This window comes from Hipposideros armiger, unplaced genomic scaffold, assembly GCF_001890085.2.
Source record: "Hipposideros armiger isolate ML-2016 unplaced genomic scaffold, ASM189008v1 scaffold_106, whole genome shotgun sequence".
NCBI lineage: Eukaryota > Metazoa > Chordata > Mammalia > Chiroptera > Hipposideridae > Hipposideros > Hipposideros armiger.
The window spans coordinates 821,997-848,230 of NW_017731456.1; the positions used below are offsets into that span (position 1 = coordinate 821,997).

The 26,234-nt window shown below is 41.6% G+C and overlaps 1 protein-coding gene and 1 long non-coding RNA gene across 6 annotated transcripts in view; one reads left to right on the forward strand and one right to left on the reverse strand.

Annotated features, from left to right (window-relative positions):
- The window catches only part of AK4 (adenylate kinase 4), a 73,779-nt gene extending 47,888 nt beyond the window's left edge, over positions 1-25,891 (forward strand). For all 5 annotated transcript variants that reach the window (XM_019646728.1, XM_019646730.1, XM_019646731.1 and 2 more), the window contains 3 exons: positions 20,739-20,911; positions 22,768-22,886; positions 23,973-25,891. In XM_019646728.1, the coding sequence (XP_019502273.1) occupies positions 20,739-20,911; positions 22,768-22,886; positions 23,973-24,087 (407 nt within the window). In that variant the 3' untranslated portion in view covers positions 24,088-25,891. The remainder of the gene's footprint in view (positions 1-20,738; positions 20,912-22,767; positions 22,887-23,972) is intronic.
- The window catches only part of LOC109384949 (uncharacterized), a 53,118-nt gene that overhangs the window by 10,176 nt on the left and 16,708 nt on the right, over positions 1-26,234 (reverse strand). The window lies entirely within an intron of this gene.

Consider the following 26,234-nt stretch of genomic DNA (forward strand, 5'->3'; position numbering starts at 1 on the left):
TGGGATTTTTTTTTTAAAAGCTGAAATGTGAGCTACATGAATGTGTGCAATATTTTGTGTATGTTTGTTTTCCCTGAGAGTTCAATGATCTCAGATCTCAGGGTCTGAGATCATGCTCATTTAGAGCCCTTGGTATCCAAATAAAAAGAAGATGCTGGGAAAGCAAATTACAGAAGCTGGAAGTAGAGTATTTTGTCCTGCTTTTGCAGGACTGGTACATATTGGACTGGTACATAACTGCTCTAACCTTATCCCTTCCATAATTTTCTTTCTGAGTCAGACACTGTGAAGAGTGTTAGATCCTACTGGGCAACATATGTCTACAGAAAAAAGCAATAGTCACATATCTTCTGAATCACATTTTTAAAGAAATGCCAAGGGCAGTTTTGTTTTTCTGTTGCCCTTGTAAACATAGGGTATGTTTCAAGAATAAAATGTGTAATACAGGTTTGTTTGGAAGGTCACTGAAGACATTCTCTTTGAAAAAAAAAAGAAAGAATCAGGCTTTCTCTCTCACTCTGTGCATGTGCATGCGTATATGTGTAAGAGGGTAATAGATTATCTTTGTCATTTACCCTCAGATGTGTAGTCAGTACTGAAAAAAATTATCAGATAACCTTTGTATCTTAGATCATTGTTAAGATGATCATGCACACTCTGATACCTTGAATGGAAGATCTGAAGCAATTGGAATGTTTCTTCAAGAATGGGGAGTGGTCAGAATGGATGGTTCTCTCCCGAAGAACTGGGGCAGTCATCATGCCTGCCAAACATATTATAGCTTGAACAATCAGAATCTTTGGCGCCTCCTCAGGCTCATCCTTCCTGACGCACTCACGACTTGCCCCTCATTGGAGCTCTGTTTGTTCAACAAACATTTATTATATATATGTAAATGGGTGAAATACCTGTTAGATCCTGGGTATTTCTTTTCTTTTTTTTTTTTTACAGTGAAAACGTTTTATATTTAGAACTAGCCAGCTGGACTCAGTTTAGATCAGCCGTTCTCCACCTTCCTAATGCCGCAACCCCTTAATACAGTTCCTCATGTTGTGGTGACCCCCAACCATAAAATGATTTTCGTTGCTACTCTATAACTGTAATTTTGCTACTGTTATGAATCGTAATAGTAATTTGTTTTCTGATGGTCTTAGGTGACCCCTGTGAGGGGTCGTTCGACCCCCAAAGGGGTCGCAACCCACAGGTTGAGAACCGCTGGTTTAGATGATCCCAGTTTTGTTGGCAACATGCAGAGCATCCTAGTCAGGAGCCAGTGGAACATATGCCTTCACTCCATCAGGCCTGATCAGGGTATTGACCTTGGCCACGTCAATGTCATAGAGCTTCTTCACAGCCTGTCTGATCTGGGGCTTGTTGGCCTTGACATCCATCCACAACGAACACAAGTGTATTGCTGTCTTCTATTTTCTTCATGGCCAACTAGGTAGTCAGGGGGAACTTGATGATGGCACAGTGGTCAAGCTTGTTTCTCCTGGGGGCGTTCTTCCCAGCATACATGGGCTGCCTTTGGAGCCGCAGTGTCTTGGGCCGTCGAAGGTGGGTGATGTGCGGATCTTCTTTTTTGTGGCTGCGGATGCCTTTCACCTCTGCTTTCTTTGCCTTCAGAGCCTTTGTTTTGGCTTCGGCTTTGGGAGGGGATGGGCTTCCTTCTTCACTTTCGGCGTTGTCTTCATGAAAAAAAGCGATTCTGGGTATTTCTAAAGTGAATAAAGGATAGGTATGACATAGTGGCAGAGAAAAAAAAAGGAGGAAAGATTATTGGAGAGATAGAGTAAGCTTGTCAAGGAGCTCCTGAAGAAAACATATATTCAGCCAACCATGGGGCAGATGAGATGGCGTCTGTGTTCTGGGAGGAAGTGGAAAGATTTTTACAAGAAAGAAATGCTATTTTTGGTGAAAATGACAGCATGAACAAAGATGGGTGTGTGTATACTTAGTCATAGTGCCACATTCCTGGAGACCCATTTATGCCCCCAAATAGTGTAAATATGTCTGACAAATGTTTTTTTTTTTTTTGCATCCAACATTCTCATTTGAGAGACAATTTGGGCAGCAGCCCTTAAAAGAATGTTGGTTTGCTCATTTTCTTTGTGGGCATATATTTTTTTGTCTCTTTCAGAAATTGACAATTTTATTTGGGTATACGTATGCCAAAAAATGAAATTTGACACCTCATGCCATATACAAAAACCAACCCAAAATTGATGAGAGACCTAACTATTAGGGCTACCATGAAAAACTTCTAGAGGAAAACACAGGAAAAAATATGATTTCAATTACTTTGGATACATACCCAGATGTGGGATTGCTAGATCACATGATAGTTTTATTTTAAATTTATTGAAGATCCTGTACACTGTTTTCCATAGTAGCTGTATACCATTTTACATACCGTGGGCACATTTTTAACTATTATTATTTTAGTGCTTTGAAGGTAGTTTGATCAGGTATCTGTTTATTGTATGTGTGGGTTTCTTGAAGCATCAACATCTGTTTGTTGGATTTGGTTGATTTCAAAATGGTTATGTGAGTATAGCCATAAAGCAATAATAGTCTTCTCCAAAATGGTGCATCTTTAAATTTGTGTTTTAAAACAGACTTGTCATTTTTCATCATATTCTTAGAAGAAGGAATTGTAAAACCTGAGATCTATGTTTGATTATATTTCCTAACATGATTCAGTATTTGGATATTCTTAAAATAGAGGATTTGTAGGCACATAATTGGTTTCAGGTTAAACAGTATACTGAGGAAGAATACATGACTTCATCAGGGGAAGGTAGGCAAAAAGAAGAAATAGTGTCTGGATCTACTTTAAGTAAGACTACATAAAAGTTTTCTAGACAGAGCAATATTGGTTAAGTTACACGGGAATGAGTTACTTAGTGGAGTTGGGTTATGAAGTCATTTTGATGACACCTGACTTGAAATTTTGGACATTTTTCATCTTATGATACACCTTATCTAAAGTGCATAGTTTGTTCAGATTTTAGGTATAGCTGTTGATTCCATTAAAGCTATTGCAACTCCTTTGTTAATGGTCACAAGTGATGGTGCAAATTTCTTATGGTTCTAAGTATTCATAATTTTTCCTAGAACTAAGTATTTATTGAGCACCAGTTCTGTGCCAGGCAAAGCCCAGACATTACAGTGGAGCAACAAATAGAGTAGGCAGGACCGGTCCTCTTGGAATTTGAATCTAGTGGTGATTCAGCCAGTGAGGGTCATCTTTGATTTAAATCCAAACTATAAGAACTTGGTGTTTACCAATTTTGTCAATATGAGCTCAAGAGTAAGTGAAAAACATGGAAGTCTTGAGTCTTCATTCTTTATTCTTCATTTGGTTGGATTCTCTTCTGAGACCCTGTCCTCGTGTCTATTTCTGGTGGATTTCTTCTGATTGATCTGACTGCTGCCTTGGGATGAGGAACAATTTTAATACCGTAGACCAGCCTGAGTTTGTTTATTTGGTTTATATTTTCAGAAAAACGACTAGATTTTAATATGTATGCATTAAGGGTCATATGGAAAGCATGTATAGAGATATTTGAGCACACCTTAGAAAAGCTTGGTTCAGAGATGAAAAAATGAATTGAGTGTACATTTTTGTGTGTGTCCTGATGTGCTTGGCATTGGTTTATCTGAAGAGGGAATAGCCTACTTCCTGACTTCATAGTCCAGGAGGAGCAAATGCTGCATAAACAATTGCAATATAGGATCTTGGGAGTACCCGTGAAGGGGGTGAAAGGTTACAAGAGGTAGCACAGAGAAGCAAGCGGCTGACTCTCTTTTGGGGATGAAGGAGGCAGCTATTAGGAAGGCTTCCCGGAGAAGTTTACACTAAGAGCTAAATTTTGAAAGTGGGAATAAAGCACATTCTAGACAGAGAGGGAAGAACATCATGTGCAAAAGGTATAGAGGCATGAAACAACATGGTGTGTTCTGGAAACCACAAGTCATTGGATAACCCTAGAGCTGAAAATAGGAGCAGATGAGGCTGGAAAAGTGGGTCAGGTCAAAAGTTAAAACACTGCATGAAATTCAAAAACAGCGAGTTGAATAAGCATCAAAGTTAATAATAAAAGTGAGCTAGAAGGAATTTAAAATAAAATTGAAAACTTTGAGTTTGAAAGTGAATAATTTATTTTTTAACTTTCTTACCAACTAACATTTAAAAAGCAACTAGATATAAAAACTTTTGTAAATTTAGGTCCACTAGACATTGAACTGTGGTTTCTCTGTATTTGTGGCATGTCTCGTCAGACACTTTCGGATGCACTTAGCGCATTTGCTATTGCTAGTTAATTGGGAGTCTGTAAAGTAAGGCAGAGGATGTAACTGTCTTCAAATCCTAATTTTAGATGTTATGAGAGCCTACTTGCCCAATTTATGAAACAGGTATCTTGGGAATTGGATAAATTAAGAAAATTGAAGAGTTTCATCCAAAGCATCAGAGATCTATTTTGCTAGTTTAAAATTCATCAATTATTGTGTACTAAGTATACAGAAAGCGCCGTACTAAGAAAATGGTAATATGGTGGGAAAAGCATGGACTTAGGAGTCAGACCTGAATAACCTATTAGCTGTGCAGTCTTGGGAAGCAAAGCTACCTTTCTTGTATTCTTTTTTTCCTCATCCATAAAATAGGAGTATGTATGGCATTGGTTTGCAAGGATTGGCTAACAAATGCAAATGTAAAACTCTTGGTGGAATTCTGGAACATATTAGGTGGTCAAATGGTAAATATGTGTTGTTATTATCAATGTTAAACTGTATATATAGTAGTGTGTGTGTGTATGTATGTGTATGTGTGTGTATACTGATATAGATGTTAGAATTTAATGTTTCAATAATAAACTGCTGAGAACTTAAAAACGTCATTCTAATAAATAAGGATCGTCATGTTCACCTCTCATGAAGTACACTTGGGGAATGCATAGCTGAAACCACTCATCTTCCCTTAAACCTTACCTAATAATATAAAACAAAACAATATATAATTCTCTTGTTTTTCCTATCACTAATAAGAAACCCCAGACTTTGGAAAGATGAACAAGTTGATTAGGGTTAAAAATAGAAGGTGATATTGAAAAATGCAGAGAATTTAATTTTTATCTTTTTACACTGTTTTTATAAAAGTGATACAGGATCATTATAAAACACTCAAACCACATGGAAAACTTAAAAGGAAAGCAACAAATCACCTAAAGTCCCACTCGCCAGAAATAACCAGGGTTCACAATTGAATCATTCTAGACACCTCTCCATGCACATGTACACATAGAAATGTGTAAGAACGGCATCCTACTTTACACACTTTTGAAAAGTATTTAATTTTCCTCAAATTTAGCAATAGCAAAAGCTCAAGTGACCCTGAGGAGTTATTACTGAATTTCAAATAAACCTTTTGTCATCACCAGGGATATGAATTGCTATGGGAGCTCTTTAAAGCTATGAAAGCCGGTAGGAGATTGACTTATTATTTTTTTTTAAACTCCACATTTAAAATTTAGACAGCAGATATTGTCTCTCTACAGTGAATAGTGACCTCTTAATTATATATTTACTCAATATATTTCCTTCTACCTCTTCTCCCCTTCCTCCCAATTTTCATTGGCTTTTGTTGTTAAGATTTATTATAAATTTTCTTCTGTATCTTTAATTTCTCATTTTTTGGTCTGACATTTAAAAAACTTAGATGAATTCTGTACTCTGGTTTTCTTACCCAGTACCACTTCTCTGCTCATTTTATTTTGATTAATATCTTGATGAATATACTAAAAATCATTGGATTGTAAACTTTAAATGTGTGAATTATATGATATATGAATTATATCTGAATAAAGCTCCACAGCTTTTTTTGGGGGGAGGGGTGTCAGATTAACTTGGTTGTAAGTTTTATTTAATAATGAAACTAAAGTATTCATACATGTTCATTCTTCATCGTTTGTTGCTTATATGGAATGACCATCTGCTCATAACTTTTTCAAATTTTTGTGAGAGAAAACATTGTTATGTAGGTAGGTAGAAGCAGCCAAATAATCTGCAACTATTTTTTTCTCAATGATTAATAATTCTGGCATTTTGTGAAGAAGGTGCATTTTTTAAAAAAAGATTTTCAAACATTCCAACATGTATTTTAACACATTGCAAAAAAAAAATCATAATGTCTTGTAGCCTGCTTTTAATAAGATATTCTGTTTTTGCAAGTAAAGTTATATTTATTTTTCAGTTACAGTTGACTTACAATATTATATTAGTTTCAGGTGTCCAACATAGTGATTCGATGCACTGTTTTTTAACACAGCTTTTCCATTCATCACTTGGTTGACTGGATTTTGTTAGTTTTTCCTTCCTTTTTTTCTTCCTCCCTTCTCTGCCTCGTTCCCTCCCTCCTTGCAGAAGGGCTCGTGAGGTGCTGGAGTACATGAGTTTGCAAGTGTGAGAGTGAGCGTCTCATCGTTGAATACTTCAGCTAACTGTGATACTCTTGAGTGGTCCATGTGTCCTTCAGAATTTTGCAGACCTTGTCTCATCTTCTGGCCTGGATTATTGCTCTGTAGAAGCCTAAGGCCAGTCTGACTTTCCTCCCCTTTTGAATATGATTTTTTTCTATATAGAGTTCCTGAAGAATTGTTTCTTCATATTTGAAGTAAATAGAAGACCTCAATGTTGGGTTCTCCCCTCCCACCCCCCCGCCCCACCTTTATGTAGTGTGTCCTTTTGATCTCCAACCATTTTTTTCCCTTTAGGGAAGATCTCCTATATGACATTATTTTTGTCCATTTGTTCAGTTTTTCTATTTCAAGAATTCCTGTTATATTGGACACTCTATTGAACATTTTCTGTCTTTGTCATATTTTGTTTAAGTTTTTTTTCTGTGTTTCCTTTTGCCTTCAAACATGTTCAGACCTTTTACTTGAGGGCAGGGGAGAGCAGAGCTTTGCTTGTATTCTGTAACTACTTTGTAATTTCTCTGCCTGTATGTGCCATGCACGTTCATGCTGAAAAGCCTTTGCATATACTAGGCTCCCTACTTTTAATGCTCTGCCTCCAGACATCCACGTGGATTGCTGCTTTCAGAGCTCTACTCAGATATGCCCTCCTGAGAGAGTCCTTCCTTTACTACCTTGTGTACCCATGTCACTCTCTTGTCTTACTTTAAAATCACGTGAAATTACATATTTATCTGCATGTTTGATGCTCTGTACCTTCCTTATACCCTCACCCCCCAGTGTAACCCTCAGAAAGCGGATTATGTCTGTTTTGCTCATGGCTTTATTGCCAGTACCTACAACTGTGTTGGCCATGTAGAAAAGGCTGATGAATATATGCCCTGCAGCCTGTTGCTGAACCAATGTAGGGGGAATACTAAGCCTCTGTATTTTCCTCGGGGTGAGAACATGGGCCTATGGTGAAATTATAAATTCCTTTTGTCTCTTTCTTTTTTTCTTTTTAAAGGAATGATGACAATCAACAATTTTATTATGACAAGCAGTTTTTTTTTTAAAGATTTTATTGGGGAATTGGGGAAGGGGAACAGCCACGTTGTTGTCCTTCAATCTTAGTTGTGGAGGGCGCAGCTAGCTCAGCTCCAAGTCCAGTCACCACCTGGCCTCCCGTGGGCAGCTTGCGGCCACTCAGCTCAAGGTGCCGTGTTCGACCTTAGTTGCAGGTGGGCATAGCCCACCATCCCATGCGGGAGTTGAACTGGAAACCTTGTTGTTAGGAGCATGTGCTCTCACTAGCTGAGCCATCCTGCCACTTGTTGGCAGCTCAGCGGCAGCTCAGCTTGGGCACAGCTCACTGGCCCATGTGGGAATCGAACCAGAGCTTGCGCTCTTAACCAACTGAGCCACTTGGGCCGGCACTAAATTTTTTTTGTTTTAATTGAGATACAGTGGGAGCAGTCTTCCCTAATTTGTTTATAGAAACAAGCAGAATTCTTAAACAGGAGAACTTTTAAGCAAGGAATTTGCAGATAACAGATAATTCCTTACTGCAGTATACCTCCCCCATTCTTGGGAAAGGGCTCACTGCTTTTAGTATAAAAACAAAGGTTATAAGCTAGTATTTATCTGTGCCCTTAAACAGGAGAAATCATCGTGCTGATGCCAGAGGATCTCAGTGCCATTTGGGAATTTCCCGAGAATGCCTACCTAATAGGATTTCATCTTTTATTTCACTAAGCCACTTTGAAGAGGCAGAGTTATGGTTTAAAACAAAATTTTCTGGAATATCTATCTTCCTTTATCAGTGGATCAGTAAGGAGTGATATAGCATATCTAGGTTTTTAAGTTATTTACTACTAATCTACAAGCTTCGCCAGAGCAGGGCCCACTTATAAGTCTCTAGGACTGTAAAACTCTGGGATGTACAATAGCTGAGTTCCAAGTGTCCCAGGACGGCTTCAGTGAGCAGGAAATGGGTCCCAGGGCTCTCAGCACCATGGGAAATGTGGAACTCACAAAGTGATACGATGTAGCCTCAGCGCCATTTGCTGACATCTGGAGCACAGCTGCTGCTTATTTTTTTCACCATCTGTTATTAAAAACTAGATGAAGTGGAATATGGAGGTCTTGGATACACGTACAAATAAATATTATGTAAACAGATAAGGTAATTATAAGATGAGCAAAGGCCTTCATAAAACAGGTTTGATGGTGATTAATTTTAAGTTGCTATTAAGGTTTCTGGTTGGTGGCATGCATGGTTTGAATGCCTCTGGGTTAGGGAAGACTGTGGAAGAATAAGTGCCGGCTTTCGACTTCAGCAATTAGTTGTGATGAGCAGTGGCTTGCATTTGTAATTTGGTTCTTGCTTTCTCAACAAACTGGGAAGATAGGTGGTCTCGTCTACATTGGCCCCCGTTTCTAATGGAGGTAGAAAGAAGACTGGATGTTGTGTGGCCTTTTCACAAGCTGCCAATCACAGGCGGATGTTGACCTTCAGAACCGCTCTTTTATTTCCATCCAATGGAGGGCTCGCTTTCCTGCTTGGGAGTGTGGTGGTGGACTGGCTCTGCGTCTTTCCTTTGCAGTGAATGCACTCCAAATTAGAAAAACAGAAGTGACCTACTTCCCTATTCCCCTCCACTGGCGCACCTCCTGCTTCAGCTGCCCTCTCTCGGGCTCTTGGCGTGGCTGAGAAGAGCAGGTGCCAAGGCCCAGTGGCCAGCACTGCTGGGAACACAAAGCAGTGCCAGTCAGGAATGAAGTGACATCTCTCTGCATCTAGTGAATCTTTGTGTGTGGAGGTCTGGGGGGGCGGGGGGGATGGTCTAAAAGGCAACTTTAGGCAGCATAATTAGTGATGTAGCATGACAGATTTGGGGAGACATTTAACTATGTAAAATTTTAGTTTTCAATGTGGATGGGCTGTTTGATTCAACAGGACAGAGCGTCTTTTCTAGGCTGGGTTAGGAGACGATGGATAAAGACAGCCTCATATGGAAGCATGAGGTAGGTTTTCCATACTCCTGGTGAGAAATCCATTGATGGAACAGTCTCAAATGTGTAGTTAAAGGGAGGAAAGCTAGCTTTCTCTGCTTAAAATGTGATCTTTATTTTACTTTGCCTATTGGGTTTTCTGATTTCCTCAACAATTAATGGAATATATTCACTTGGAATAGGCTGTTTAAGGAAGCTGGATGATGCTAGCCATTTAGAAAGCATGTCTTTGAGGATGACTTTTAGTAAAAATAAAAGCATACTGCAATTTGGCTGCAGTTCTGAAAGGAAAAATTACGAATGCTGCCACCTGTTGACAGGATTTGGTTGTGCATCGCATCCACTTGGTCAGTAATCCCTGCCCAGCAGGAATACCGTATCCACATGGAATCTGTGTCCTGGGCACTTCAGAAATAAACAGAGGCCCAGCCCTCAAGGAGCTCCTAATTTTCATAGAGACTACAAGCAAGCATATTTAAAGAAGAATACACACCCACAGCTAGAGTGGCCAATTCCCCTTGGGCCCACCAATGTAATCAAAGCCTGTCTGTCTAGTCTAACTCACTTACCTGAGAGAAGATAATCTCTTAGTTAGAATACATTTAAATACTTTATAAGTGCATTGAAATACTTTCCTGTTCAGAATGGCCCTCTTTATTTAGACACAGATTTTCTGTTATAAGATTTCCACAGATCATAGTTTAACATTCCATGCATCTGTTAATTAGTTGTTTCCTTTCAAATCCCAATATTCTAGGAACTCCAAGGACCAAGGAATTCAGTCTCACATGAGAGTAGTTGTCTAGCAGAGAACTTGGGTCAGTGGATAACAATGCTAGCTTAAGTGTATTCGCGAGCGAACTATTCATATCCCGGTCCCCAAGTGAATGTGCACATCTCATGTCCTGATAAAGGGACATTCTTGCTTGATAGGCTTCCACTAGTCTTCATACTGCACTCCTCTGACAGTATGTTCATTTTTCAAAATATGTACGGCTGGATAATGACACTCTGCTAAAAAATGGTTTAAAATGTGCTGGTCGGATTGCACCTTATCTGACATTCTGTTCTTGGCAGCTGATCGATGTGAAAATTACACCTGAATGACTTTCATGACTTGTTCAACCCGATGTGCGACACTGATGTAAATCAATTCAAGGAAAGCTGGAGTCAGCACGCCTGCCGTTTAGGACACGCTTTCATATTGTGTGCCCGGAAGCCTTTACGTTAGGATCTGTAGGCTAAAGAATAGCCATATTTTAAGAGTCTTGTAGACAAATAAATACTGCTACTCACTTTATGGAGCCTTTGCTCGTATGCCTAACCCATGTGACAGGGAGCCTGTCTCCAGGCCTGTGACACTGCACCCCAAGCTTCAGTGGGAGCCCCAGGGCCTTTGTGACCACTCCAGAGATTAGGACACCACATCTGCCCTGGAAACTATATTGTATTATTGAAAGCTGGTCATTTTCAACTGTGTCTTTCACCTCTGGGATGCTTGGTTCTTAATGGAAGGAAGTCATCCCTCAATGTCCATTTTTCTTTTTTATCCTCTTCTATTACTGATTCCCCTCCTCCTTCCCCCTGATTTTTTACTCTTTCACAGTCCCCTCTGGAACCCTCTTTCCTTACACTTATCTCTACCCTCCTTCCCACACACTCCAGCTCTTTGCAGAATGCTCTACCTTCTGCCTTAAAGGAAACCTGGTCTCCCCTTAGGATGCTACTTACTTTCTTGTCTCTTCTGTTATCAAGGAGACGTGTTCTCCCACATGAAAACATCATGTTGGGTGACGGTGGTGCTATGATTCTGCCTCCTCACTGTCTCTTTCATACTTTATGAAAGCTCAGACGTGTCTTGATCCTTCCTGTCTTGCTTGTGACTTGCTGTTTGTCGTTTTACCTCCAGTCCCGCGTTGCCTTCATTTCCCCCCAGTATTAGCTCTTTGTTCATTTTGCCAACCCTCTCGCCTGCAGCTTACCCTGTGTCAGCCACCGTTCTGGGATTTACAGGTAGTGATTTGCTTATTTCTCACAACATTTTGGATTAGATATTATTGGCCTCATTTAATAGGCACAGTGGTTAGGTACCCAGGGTCACAGGGGAGTCAGTGGCGTAGCTGGCCCTCAAATCCAGGCAGTTTGCTTCCAGAGTCTGTATTCCTACCTGCTAAGCTATTTTTCCCTAGTCATGTGTTTCAAGTCATGTGCAACGATATTTATTATAGTATAATGGAAAACAACATAGATGTCCATCAGTAGGGGATTGGTTAAATTATGTATATCCAGGGCCAGCTGAGTGGCACGTTGGTTAGGAGTTGGCTTGGGACGCCGACTCTGAGCAGCAGGGCCCCGGTTCAGATCCCACATGAGAGCCAGTGATGCTGCGCCCTCTACAGCTAAGATGGTGAACAACAGCTCGACCTGGAGCTGGGCTGCTGTGAGTCACTGGCGACGGCATAGGCTGCAGTGAGGGTGGCCGGCAGCAAGCATGAGCTTTCGTGAGCCGCCGTGAGCGGCCGTCCAGTGACCGGTGAGCATCTGCCTCACCCGGGAAGAGCACAATGATAATACCAACATGGGCCAGTGAAGCGACGTCCTCCACAACTAGACTGAAGAACAAAAGGACAGCAACTTGTCTGTTCCCCTTCCCCCAATTCCCCAATGCTGTTCCCCTCCCCCGATTGTCCAATAAAATCTTAAAAATAAAAATATGGTACATCCAAACCATAGAGTACTCTGCAGTTATTTGAATGAGAAAGCAGTATATATACTGTGTAGGGAAAAAAATCTCCAAGATATATTAAAAGAAAAAAGCAAGGTGCAGAGCATTTGTTGTGTGTCTATGGGGAGAGAATCTGGCATGTCTGTGCCTTCCGGCGGGCTCCCTGAAGCCACCAGGACTGGGATTTCTCAGGTCATTCTGTAAACTGGCTGCTGTAGCCAGCAGGAGCAGAGAGTTCTCCTCATCTGCGAATTTGCTTCTCACATTCTGCAGTTTTCTATTCAGGAGGGAGACAGCACGGTGTGCTGCATGGTGAGTGATTCTGGAGCCAGATAGCACTTGGTTCAAATCCAGATTCCTAAATTATTAAACGTGTCATCTTGGGCAAGCCACTTCACTGTTCTGAGCCTCAGTTTTTACAACTTTAAAATGGGGATGATGCCAACCTTGCAGAATTATTGTGACTTTTGAGATAACATTTATTCATTCAACAAATGTTTATTCATCACCTACTCTGTGCCAGACACTGTCCTAGGCACTAAGGATAATAGTAGTAAACAACTTTACAAGTTCTGCCCTCGTTCAGCTTACATTCGGGTGGGAATAGAAGCACTGGAAAATAAAGTGAAGAGAGGTGCCGGGAGCAGGGTGGAGGCTCAGTTTAATAGGATGGTAAGAAAAAGCCTCACTGATGAGACGCAGTTTGAGCCATGACGTGTGGGAGCTGAGGGCACACGTGGACACCTGGAGCAAGAGTGTTCCAAGCAGAGGAAACACGAGCTGCAGATGTCCAAGGTGGGAGTGGGCCTGCCTGTTTCAGAGCAGCAAGGTTGTCGGTAGGGCTGGGGTGCAGTGATGGGCAGGGAGACGAGGTGAGAGGGATCCAGGAGCAAGAACAGGTGCATGGGTCACTGCCAAGTTTCAGCTTTTCTACTGCATGTAATGTATCTGGCATGATGGGATGCTCAACAGAGAGTTACTGTGATGATGAGGATGCTACCATGATGCTCTGCTCTTTTGGTAGAAGGAAGGTGGAGTGATATTTTGGATTCTTTGAATGATTTTCTTATACCCCTGGAACAGCATCATAGTAGAATAGAAAGAGCGCTTAAACCACCAGAGACCTGATACCTGAGGTTAAATTCAAGTTCAGCTGTTGACCCTCACTGAATCCAAACTGACTCATCTGTTAAACTGAGGGTGATATAATTCCTGCCCTGCCCACCTCATGGGGATGAACTGAAGACTAAGAGATACGTAAATGTATATAAATGTTCTGTAAACAGTGGACTACAACATATATGAAGCATAAAGACTGTGTCGGAATTCTTACTGAGCCGTGGACTCGGAAGCCATCTAGTCCAGCTTCTCCCAAGCAGAGCTTCCTTGTCTGTGTGAGTTCTTCTAGGAATGGGGTGCTCACTGGGAGGAAAGACTGCCAAGCTATACCGTTCCTGACTTGGGCTCTGTGCTACAGTTAAGGAATCCTGTATGTGGATTAACTCCTTGGAAGCGTGTCCCATTGCTGCCTCGAGGTCTGCTGGTAGCTTAAGGCTGCATCTTTATGCTGATTTACAAGTCTCTTTAACTTTCACCCAAATTAAAACTTGTCATGACAAAGTGTTGAACTGGATCAGGAAAGTAGATTTAAGGAGCTTTACTAACTAAACAATGAGGTAGGTGATTGGAGAAGCAAGCAGATAACCCATAGAGTGAGAAGCTGTGCTGTGCCCAGTGTCTAAGCTGTGTTTAGTTTAGTTCCCTTGTGAGTGGGTGGGGATCAGAATGTAGAGTCTGTGACAGAAGTGTTGAGCTGTAGTTGTGGCAGAGAGCACAGAGCCCCAGCAACGCCCGAATTCTTAAAAACCTCAGGTGAGGAATTCAGTCTGGGCGAGTGAATTGGTGGATTGCGGACCTTTCCTTCCAGCTGCCTGTTGAATGAATTGGGAAACCAGCTGAGCTCTAGCTATAACCACAGCTATTTATTGAGCACTCACTGTGTGCCTGACACTCTGCATCTTAAACATATTATAGAGATTGTCTTCTTAAATCCTCCACTGCCCTGTGCAGTAGGCATTACCATTTGTTATGAGCTGAGCTGTGTTTTCCCCAAATTCATGTATTGGAGTTCTAGCCCCCAGGACCTCAGAATGTGACTCTATTTGGATTTAAGCTCTTTAAAGAGGTAATTACATTAAAATAAGTTCATTAGAGTGAGACCATATTTAACATGACTGGTGCCCTTATAGGAAGAGGAAATTTGGATACAAACAGAGAAAAAGACCCTATGAGGACACAGGGAGAAGATGGCCATCTGCAAGGCAAAGAGAAAAAGCCTCAGAAGAAACTAACCCTGCTGACACCTTGATCTCAGACGTCCAGCCTCCAGGACGATGAGAAAGTAAATTTCTGTTGTTTTAGCCACCTGTTCTGTGGCACTTTGCTATGGCAGCCCGATCAAATTAATACACTCTTGTTTTACATTTGAGAAAACTAAGGGTACAGAGATGACAAAACTTACAGACGTTCTCACAGTGATGGCTGGATTGAGCTGGGATTGAAATCTGCCTGTGTCTGATGCCAAAGCTTGTGCCCACAACTAAGAGGTTACACTGAGTCGTGGGTGTATGTGGCTTAAGGCTGCTGCTCGTCACTTTTGAAACCACAACTGGCACCCAGGATCTTCGACTTCCGGTCCACTGTTCTCACTAATATTCCGTACCTTCTCCCCTGCCACACTTCCTTTAGTGGTAAGAGCCTGGACAGGAATGGTATAAACAGGTGACTTGAGTTAGGGGTTTAGTGAATCGGGAAGATTGGCCTCTGGGACCTCCCTTCTCAGCTCTTCCATGAACAGAGATAACGGAGACTCATTCTTCAAAGTGGTTTGTACCTGCTTAGAAGTATGTGGAACTTATCCCCCACATGGGCAGATAACAGGTACTTAACATTGCACTTCCACTGTTGCTGTTACTGATAAGTTAGGTGGTTCTTAATGGGGGGGGGAATAATAGAATTACCTGGGTAATTTAAACAAAATACCCAAGTCCTAAACCTGTGCCTAGACATTCCATTCTAGGAAGCCTGGGGTGGAATCTGGGCCCCCATAACCTTTCCCCCACCACCCTTTTAAATATTCTCTAGTAATTTTGATGTACCCCATCACACGGGGAACGTTTAAAGTTGTGGAATGGCTGATTTCTGTTGTTGGTACTTCTAAACTATTGAAATGGTTGCATTCCAACAATATTAACATCGTAAAACTCTTCCAGTTTAACTTTCCTTATTTACTCATAGACTTCTGTATTATCCATGGTTCTTCCCACTTTAACGTATTTTGAGGTTGGGAGGACATGATAAGAGCCATTGTCCTAACAGAAGACCTTGAAGCCACCAGAATTAATTATTCTGTGTGGTCGTTAGTAGGTCTAAACGTGAGCGCCCAACAGGTAGGCAGTACCCAATATCTTTTTGAAATCTGTTCCTTCTGCGTTCACTTTATTTTGTACACAGTTGCATTTCCCACCCATTCCTCCAGATGGCCCTAGAATTCAGGAACAGTTGGGAAGCTGACCTGATTGGCTTATAGCCTCATCAGTTAGGGAAACATTAGCCAATAAAATTTGAGCTTGTACTTGTTGGAAGAACTGTTATGTTCTCTTTTAGAGCTCCCTTTTCTTTCCTTCTGCTCTTTTCAGCTCTCAACCTCTATCCAAAGGAGAAAGAACAGTATTTGCTTGTCAGGTTAGTGACGAGTGATGCTAGAACACAAGGCCAGGGGCTATAGCTGAGAACTCAGGTCTTTTAACAACAGGACCTCTAAAATTCTTTGTGCACGCTTATCAGTAAAAATGTTTAGTTCATGTCTTCAATATACAGATATTTATGGATAAGGTACGTGTTGTACAATTTTATTAATATATACCTTATAAAATATACCCTCAAATAGAAGCTTAAAAAGAATGAGCAAAAAAATACAATAGAAGTTCTATTATCATCTTTCTGTGCTCCAGTGAGGATCACTTTGGAAGCTGCTGCTTTAGAAAATGGGGAAAGAGCATAGAGATTGATCTTGGGGTCGTTTGGCTGAATGCATCTCTCTAATTCCAGTTGTTGTCTTGAAGCCTTCGTGAAGAGCGGGTTTATAAGGGCAAGGCAGGACCTGGCAATCTGTGAGAGATTGCCTCTATGTGGAAGGTTCACTGCCCTCTCTATGCTGGGATTTCTGTGTACAAGGTGCCAGGCACAGTACCAGAGGATGAAAAGGGGAGTAAGGCAAGTCTTAAATCCCCATCTCAAGAAGCTCATTTAGGCCCGACTTTGGTTCACAGTGTAGGGGAAGTTAGGCTAAAGTTGACTCGTAGACTTAGCATTGTGCCCAGGCCTGCGCTGTGGTCTCTCTCTAGTACCTCCAGTCTGCTCTGTAGTCATCTGTTGGGGGAAAAGGAGGCAGAGGAAAGGAGCTAGTTGAGGGTGTGTGTAGTAGTCAAAAGGTATTTGATGGGAAAGACAAAGGAGGCATGGTTTTATCTGAATTCTTCGTCCCCACCCCTTAATCTATATAGCCATAGATTGATTTGAGCCCTGAGAGACCACACAGGTCCCAATTTTGCTCCTTGGTGACTCAGATAGCGTCACATTGTTTTCTACCTGGTAGCTATCATATATTTGGGGCTCAAGAATACATGCAGGTGCTATGAAGCCCCAATTCTAAAATTCAGTTTGTTTTTGAACTTAATAATCAAAAGAGAAGTTGATTAATAAATTGATTTTTAAAGCAATCAAACCACTCCATAATAGAAAGAAGGTTACATATTGAGTTTACAGAGCTCAAAAGAGTAATATCATTATATGGAATTAAATTGGGATTTTAAAACAAGGCAGATGGATCAAATAAGCATGGTCATGGAATGGAAAACTAGAGGACAACTACCCTAGTGTTACACTGAAATATTTGCCCACTGTGTGCCAGGCATCGCTACCTCCAAGACTAATGCTAAGGTTTCCATGGTCTACTTGATCTCAGGCAAATACGATTTGATCTTCCACTTCCCAAATGTCAAGTAGTTATAACCCGATCTACCAGAAATTAATATTGAGATGTGAAAAAAAAAATCGAGTAGTCAGCGATTATTTAAAGGCAACATTTTTTTTTCATTCTGAAAATACTATACACTCAATTAGAAAAACATAGAAACAGTAGAAGAGTAGAAAGCAATCACCCATCTTTTCATTGCAAAAGAAAATAAATCACTAGAACATACTTTCCAGCATCATTTCCCAAAATGCAGGTGCCTTTATGTGAAGTGGATGCTGAGCCAAAGCCATTGTGGGAGGACGGATGGCTGGGCGGCTGTTGGCACGAGAGCCTGTACTGCAGGGTCAGAAATACCAGTTTCTCTGTTGAAACCGGGCTGAATGTGAGAAGGACCACAAGAGGACACCTAGGCGAATGTGGAAGCAGTTTCTTCTGATGCTATCTTGTAAAGCTGGGACAATCCTTTTGCCTAGTGGGAACACGTGCATACCTTGGGTTACGCACATGGTAGCCGGTGAACTGAGATGTAACCTGCAAGATAAGCCTGTCCCCGCCTCTGTTTGAACTTGTTCTGTCTATTCTTGTCATAAGAATAGAGCTGAATCGTGCCCCAGGTTTGCTTCTCTCTGTTTCTTGTGTTACTTTGGGGAAAGATGCAATTTAATCTGTATCCCTTCTGTGATACACAACATCAAAAGTTAGACACCACGGCCATTGGATAATTTATCTAATTGGAGAAAGCAGAAAGTAAGCGCCAAGGGAAGACTAAAACAAACCATCTGTAGTGAAAGTCCAGTGTTGTTTTTTCCCCTAATCCATTGCAGAACAATCCTTTTGTCAAATTCAATAAAACAAATTACTAGAAAAATTAAAAGGAAAAACACAAATTGAAGCCCGAATTTTAGATTCAACAGACTTAAAATTACTCTGTGGAATTGCTGTACAATTCCTAAGTGCTTTTTCTCGTTTCTGTACTTACTGTGACCCAGACTTGTACTGGACCTCAGACCACAGGTTTGAATTTTCTAGGATGTAGGGAATGGATAATTTCTGATGGACTTGCAATCTAAGATGCAAAGTATAAGCAAGTTCATCAATGGCCAAGACAAAAAAGTCCCTTTTCTCAGGGAGTGGGATAGGAATAGAAAATAAATACATACTAAAAATTGTTGGGGGCTGGCCGAGTGGCTCAGTTGGTTAAGAGCTCGTTCAAGAGTGCGAGCTCTGAGCAACAGGGTCACTGGTTTGATGCCCGGCCTGAGCTGAGCTGCTGCTGAGCTGCCAACAGGTGGCAGGATGGCTCAGCTAAAAAACAAACAAACAAAAAACACCACCACAAAAATTGTTTATAGCAATAAATAGAAAATAAAGAGTAATAAGATAGAAAATGGGGAGGGGAATGGGGCTATTTTTTATTTTATTTATTGTTAAGATTTTTTTTTGTGGGGGGGAAGGGGAACAGACAAGTTGCTGTCCTTTTGTTCTTCAGTCTAGTTGTGGAGGATGTCACTTCACTGGCCCATGTTGGTATTATCATTGCGTTCTTTCCCAGGTGACGTAGTTGCTCGCCGGCTATTGTATGGCCACTCACGGTGGCTCACGGCAGCTCATGAAAACTCACGCCCACTGCCAGCCAACCCCACTGCAGCCTACGCCGTCACCGGCAACTCATGGCAGCACAGCTCCAGGTCGAGCTGTTGTTCACCATCTTAGCTGTAGAGGGCACAGCATCACTGGCCCACATATGGGATCCAAACCGGGGCCCTGCTGCTCAGAGTTGGTGTCCCAAGCCAACTCTTAACCAACACGCCACTTGGCCGGTCCAGAGATATTTTAAATATACTAGTCCAAGTAGTCTTCCTGAGAAGTTATGTATATGCACATATCCCAAATTATAAGGAGTCAGATATTCAGAGATCTGCAGGAAGAACATTCTGGGTAGAGGACAGCAAGTGCAAAGGCCCTGGGGCAGAGGTATCTTTGACACATTCAAAGATAGCAAAGAGTTAGTGAGGCCTACAGAAAGCTGTATTGAAAGTAAGCTGATGTGGCCAAAGTCATCTTTGGGCTTCATGTCAATTGATACTGGATAAAAGAAGACTATATTAGGGAAGTGTAGATAAGGAAAATTATATTGTGGGCAGCCTAAAGGTGAAACTGTGGGAACAGGTGAGTTGGGTTGCAAGTGGGAAATGTGCAGAACCCAGGAAAATCAGGACTATCATCCATGACTTAGCCCAGAGTCCCACTGTGGAGAGGAGGGCAAAAGAGTCCTGTTTCTTTATGGAAAAGATGCTAGATGAGGAGCCTGGGAGAGATGGGCTTTGGCGAGAGGGGCCTGGCCTCATGGACAGGCAACAAGGACGGCTTTGAAGCGAGTATTGGAGAGAGTTTTCAGCAGCAGTTGGTACCTGAATCAGGGGCCTAGAGACAACCTGTGGGTGGATTTGTCACATTTAACTCAACAAGCACTCTGAAATCAACTTGCCATCCATACATACCACTTTGGGATTTCAACCTACAGTGCAGCACATTCATGTTTGAACAACTGACTTCCTGCACGTTGAAAAGAAGGCCTTCAAATGTTAAGTGTTTTAGGGCCCAAACCGGCAGCCCTGCTGCTCAGAGCTCAAGCTCGCAAGCCAACTCTTAACCAACTGAGCCACTTGGTCAGCCCCATATACTCACAAACTTTTAGAGCAGAAAGGACACAAATGTAATTTTTTTTTAAAGGGAATTATGGATCCATTTTCTCTCTTTTTTTTTTAAAGATTTTTTTATTGGGGAATTGGGGGATGGGAACAGCACTGGGGAATTGGGAACAGACAGTTGCTGTTCTTTTGTTCTTCAGCCTAGTTGTGGAGGATGTTTGCTTCACTGGCCCAAGTTGGCACCATCATTGTGTTCTTCCCCGTGTGAGGCAGATCAGTCGCCGGCTTCTGGACGGCCATTCACAGTGGCTGCTGGCCGCTCACGCTGGCTGCTGGCTACACACAGTAGCCCATGGCAACCCACTGCAGCAGGGGCTGCAGCCTACGCTGCTGCCAGCGACTCACGGCAGCCCAGCTCCAGGTCGAGCTGTTGTTCAGCATCTTAGCTGTGGATGTCACTGGCCCTCATACGTGGGATCCGAACTGAGGCCCTCTGGCGTCCCCAGCCAGCTTTTAACCAACGCGCCACTCGGCTGGCCCCCACACATGTAATTTTGACCTTTCACTGCTTGAACAGAAAAGGACATGGAGGTGCTATAAGTCGTCCAAGGTCATACAGGTAGTTAAGAGCAGAGCCGGGACGGACTGGAGCTGGGACTAGTCTAATGATCTTTAGTTCACGGACTCTCTACTTTTATTATGTAACTCCTTAATCTTCGAGTATTTCAAGTTCTGAAACCATGTTATAAAAGCATATTTTCTTCTAATATTACATTTTGGAGGTAGATAATATTTCAGTCACTAATGGGAACTGAGAAATATCTTGCATTTGATATGTTTTGTTTTTGGCATAGGTTTTCCTAGGACATTAGTTCAGGCTGAAGCCCTGGACAGAATCTGTGACCTGGATCTAGTGATCACTTTGAACATTCCATTTGAAACGCTCAAAGATCGCCTCAGCCGACGTTGGATCCACCCTCCTAGCGGGAGGGTGTATAACCTGGACTTCAATCCGCCTCACGTACATGTAAGAATGCACAACATACTCTGACTAGAATGTACAACAAACTGACTAAGAAGAGGTAAAACGTTTCCATTGAAAAGTGGGTAAAAGAGATGAAGAGTGTTCAAACAACAAACATACATAGCCAACAAATATTTAAAATTCTCATTCACTAGTAGTCAAGGAATGAAAATTAAAGTTTATAACATTAATTGCTGGTTGGGATCTGGGAAAAACGGTACTCTCATCTTTATTAAGTATATGAAATATTAACAGTATTTTTAAAAAGCAACCTAGCAACAAACATTAAGGATGCCTTCCTAGCTCCAGGTGCCACAGGTTCAGTTACATTTCAATATTTTGTTCATTTGGGCTGAGCGCTAGTCTCCTTTTGAAGACTTCTTTTTAAAATGTAAGTAGTTGTTGAGTTCCTTTATTAGATCTCTTTCTCCTTTCCCATCCCAAGAAGCTAGTACAGGAAAAAAAAAATTGATAGGGAGGAAAAGGGAATTCTGAAGGTGTGCTGAAGTCCAGCACAAATGCTTCACATTTTGGCTCTGCCTAGACCTGCTTTTGCAAAGATTCTCGTAAAGTTTGAGAAGCGTTAACACTGACTTGCTTTCCAAAGACTGGGGCTTCCTAAAAAGAACACCTGCAGCTATAATGTTACTTACGCTACTTATTATACAAAGGCAGCAGTGAAAGTGCCACCTGGGCCAACTCAACCAGCCACGGTGGCCCAGCTCCCCTCGAAGGACGATGCTGTTGCCCTCGTATTGTTCTGCTCTTTCTGGAAGCAGTTGTATTTGCAGGTACTCTGAAGTTCTGGAGATGACTTCTGAGCTTTGCAGCCATAAGTAAAATAAAGGAGGGGAGTGGGTGATGTATAGCCTCTCCCATCCCCATCTCTTCTGTTATGTAAGGGTAACAGCCATGGAATTCACATGTGATCATTGTGTGGCTCACTAATAAATCCTAAGTGTAAGTTATGTACCCAAGGCCCTGAGCTATAATGGAATTATAGTAGTGCTTTTCAAATTTATAGCCAGTTTCTGATTGAGTTGCCTGAGACTTTGGTTCTGCTCTAGCCTGCCTTTTGACAGATTTATTTCTTTTGACTGTCTCCCCTGATGGGTAATAACAATGGACATGAGAGGCAAAATTCTGTTGAGTCCAATTTGCTCTTTTTAAGTATGGTTCCTGAGGAGGTTAAAATACATTGAAAAATCAGGTGCTTTTTTTTTTTATTGCAGTTTTTCAGTTCTCAAATTGTTCCTGATTATCATGTATATACAATTCATGCCAATTTTAATCCACCTTTAAATAACTCATTATTTGATTTAGCAAAATAACCTGAGTAAGATTAATCTCAGGAAAGCTACATGATAGAATTTGAAAGTTAGCAGAGACGGGACTAAAATACCTCCTCCTAGATTAGTGTTTCTCCTAAGTAAACCAGTTGGTTCTTCGAGACATTTTATAGTCTATATTAAGAACTCAGGCTTTAGAAAGAAAGTCAGTTTTAGGACTATTTAGAGGGCCAGAGTGACATTGTCTAAAGGTTGCTTGTTGTTGGGGGAGGCTCCCTGGAAATTGAAGCTCTGAGTTGAAGGTATCATTTATCAACAGCCATGGAACATGTTTGGAAAGACCTGAGAAGTTAATAAAGGTTTAATGTCCGCTCTCATGAAAAAAGGTTAACATGCTTTGAAGAGTGCTATTTCTTTTTCAAGTACCTTCACGATAGCCATTAGTCACCCAGGCCTCACTCATTACGTGGTAGGAATCCAAGGTGAATACATGGTTTTGCACAGGAAAGTTTGTACCTGTGGAGCGGCCCAACTGTTGCCCATATTAACTGGTTTCTCTGGGATTTGTAGGGGATTGATGACGTCACTGGTGAGCCATTAGTCCAGCAGGAAGACGATAAACCTGAAGCAGTTGCTGCCAGGCTACGACAGTACAAGGATGTAGCCAAGCCAGTCATTGAGCTATACAAGTGAGTGTGCTTCAGTGTTTTCATGGCAGACAGCCCACAAGGAAGGTGTGGAGCCTAGTGGGAAGGACCTTGGGCAGAGGTGGGGTAGTGTTTCTTTCAGCTAGATAAGCCCAAAGGCCCAGCACATCCCCAGAAGTCAGATGAAATGCTCCAGTTGTTTGTAGGTGATAACACCCAGTACTTTCATGCTAAAACCGTATAAGCCCTGAAACCGGATTGTCTCTGTTTGGTTGTAAATTATACCTAGACTTACTTTCATTTTGCCTTTTAAGTGGACAAAATAATTGTTTACATTTTGATACTCCCACATGTCTTATTTGCGTAGTAGATTAGAAGGGACTTTTTGGCCTACATGTGTCTAGAAGGAGTTTAACAAAAGCTGAAACTGTAAGCTGCAGGTTGCAAATTCAAATGGCTGCAAGGACCAGGCAGGGGTTGCAAATGAGCTCTTTTGCTGCTGCAGCCGATTATCAGCACAGGGGCACTCAGGTCAATGTGACCAGTGATCTCTGTGTTTCAAGAGAAGCAGAAATCTGGCTCTCTATGCAGAAGAAAAAAAAAAATCCCAATTTTTATATTGGCAACAAGTTAAAAAACTTTTAGCAGCATGCAAGCCAAACAAAACCCACATGCAGACGGCACTCAGGATGGCAGTTTGCAGCCTGTGCTATAAACCACTTCCTGACCTTGTAGCCCTCAAATAGTTTAGCAAGCCTTTAAATCTGGTTCCTAATCAGATTATTATGATTCATCCTGTATTTCATGATCATCGCAAGTAATAAAGGTTTTACAGTACCAAATTTTGTCAATGATTTGCTTTTCAATAGGGTGGATTGTTCCCCAAGAGTGATGTTGAAGAAAAGGTGGCATCATGATAAGCATGCCAGAGTGGCAAAAGCTATGGCTTATTTAGATATCCCCAATGGGGAGAGGGTGTTAATACATTTGAAGGGGCTGTTTGGCACTTAGCATTGTGTGATATAGACCATGAGATGGTGCTTACATTATATGCAGGATCTTCCTCTGCCCTAATATTATATTAAAAGGAAACCTAAAATGCCTTTTGTGTTGGACTTTGTTTTTCAGGAGCCGAGGAGTGCTCCACCAATTTTCTGGAACGGAGACTAACAAAATCTGGCCCTATGTTTACACGCTTTTATCGAACAAGATCACACCTATTCAGTCCAAAGAAGCATACTGAGCCCGCCCAGTGGAAGAACTAGGATGGTGTGATCATTCTCTCAATTGTATGTGTAGCACTGGTGCCGTGCGCCAATTAGAAGCTAGCTAAGATAGCTTGCAGCATCTTTTCTAGTTTAAATGGTAAAATGATATGAAAACTAATGAGTAGAAAGAGTGGATAAAGAGGCTCATCTCTGCCTTTCAAAAGAAGGGTCACTTACACATGTTTAAGATGTCTCTGCACATGTCTCAAGCCCTTCACAAGAAAGCAAGCACAGGCTGGACTTAAAACGGTGTATAGCCCAAACTCTAGCTGATTTTTGACAGTCCTGTTGTTGCCATAGTAGCCTTTTGACACATGATGGTGGTGGTCTCTGGTTCTCTCCATCCCCTGAAGGCTGTTGAACCATAGCACCAGTAGGCCTGAGAATGCCAAGGGCTGTGCCTGGGCTTTGTCCCACGTTCTCTGGGATGTGTCCCCCGGGTGACAACAGGATTGAAGCCAGTTGCTCCCAGTGGTTGCTTCTCTGACTTTGACTGTGACCACAGTTCATTTTTCCCTGTTTGGAGCGACATCTTCTTTTCTGCAAACACGTTCTATAGAATCTCCTTTTCAGACATCCTGGCATGAACGGATTTGGCTTCTGTGATTTTTATTAAACTGTATTTTTTGACATCTGTTTTCTCCCTTTCCTAGGCTATTAAGTAATACAGATAGTTATTGCTTTTGTCCCTCTGAAATGCCTTTCTAAGAGCTGAGAGCTAGGGGACAATGTCAAATTCCTTCCTGCACCAGGAACTGAGCTATGTGGAGGGTCTACTCTCATGGGTGGACACCGCTCCTTTCTTTTATTGTGGGAAAAAAAATCCTCAGAGTCTTTGGGAACGTCTCAAAAAAAAAAAGAAAGAAAGAAAGAAAGAAATATTCATCTACATAAGTGTTAAAAGATAATATCTTATGTATAGATTGAAGAAAACCATATGGAATTACTGGACTAAAAGAATAGCTTTTTATTCAAGACAGAAAAAATGTATTTTGAAAGTGCTGCTAAATGTTGATGCTGACAGTGTTTTTCTCCTGTGAGTGACCCAAGCATATTATAAGTAGTTGTTGGTGAAGGGCACGGAGCATGGGAGGTTGAGGGAACATGTTGCACTAGTTGTGCCTAGACTAAGTATGACAGCTTTACAATTGTGAGAAAACAAAATCTTCATTTTTTTTTCACTCTTCCAAAGATTCTTTCTATAGGGTGGCCATTAAGTCTAGAAATATGGATAATACTATGTTGTCACATTGTAATGTAATATCAATAAAGCATCTATTAAGGATTTGCTTGGTTTCCAGACTTGGCGGCCACCTTGTATAATTCTTGCTCTTCTCTGGGAAGGACAATGAAATTTATTCCTGTTGCCTTAAAAATGAACATCCCTCTTCATGCATCATGATGATCTCCAGGAAGGGCCCTTTACGATTCCTGGGAGTGACTAGCATGTAATCATCGCCTTTGGAAGTTTTGGGGAGAGGTAGAGGAAACGGGAAATGGTCTGACCCCTGGTTCCATACGCCCTCTCCTCCTCCATCCTTCCCTCCTTCCTCCCTTCCAGCAAAATAGACCGTTACAGCAGCGTCAGGGGCCCTCAGTATGTCTCAGCCACGTTTGCTGTTTCTGAGCTCGCCCATGCTGAGAGGCCTTTCCTAGGTGATACCAATTCCAGACCTTTCCTGTGGTCTTTGAAAGACGATGCTTGTTTCATGCTCCGTGGCCTAAAAAAAAACCAAATGATTTCTGATTTTTTTCAATAAACTCTAATGTTTCCCTCAATGGTGTTGTAAAAAATTAAAGTTTTCTGGAAAATATTTTGACACATGTAAAATTCAAGGGGCAGCTTTTCTTGGTTTTCCTTCTGCTGCCACATACATGGTTTCTTCACTGGTACACAGAAAGAAGAGTTTGGATGGTCTCTAACTCTTGGTTTGGATGGTACCTGTCCTCACATGTGAGATTCCACCCAGCTCTGAATTCACTTTGCTTTCCATTCTTCTGACAGCCTTCCCCCTTAGAACTTGAAAACGTTGCTGTGTTAATACCCTTTAACACTAAGGCAAACACAAAATAGGTACCCTTTATCGGAGGCCTACATAGTGATATGTGCAGTTTTAGGACC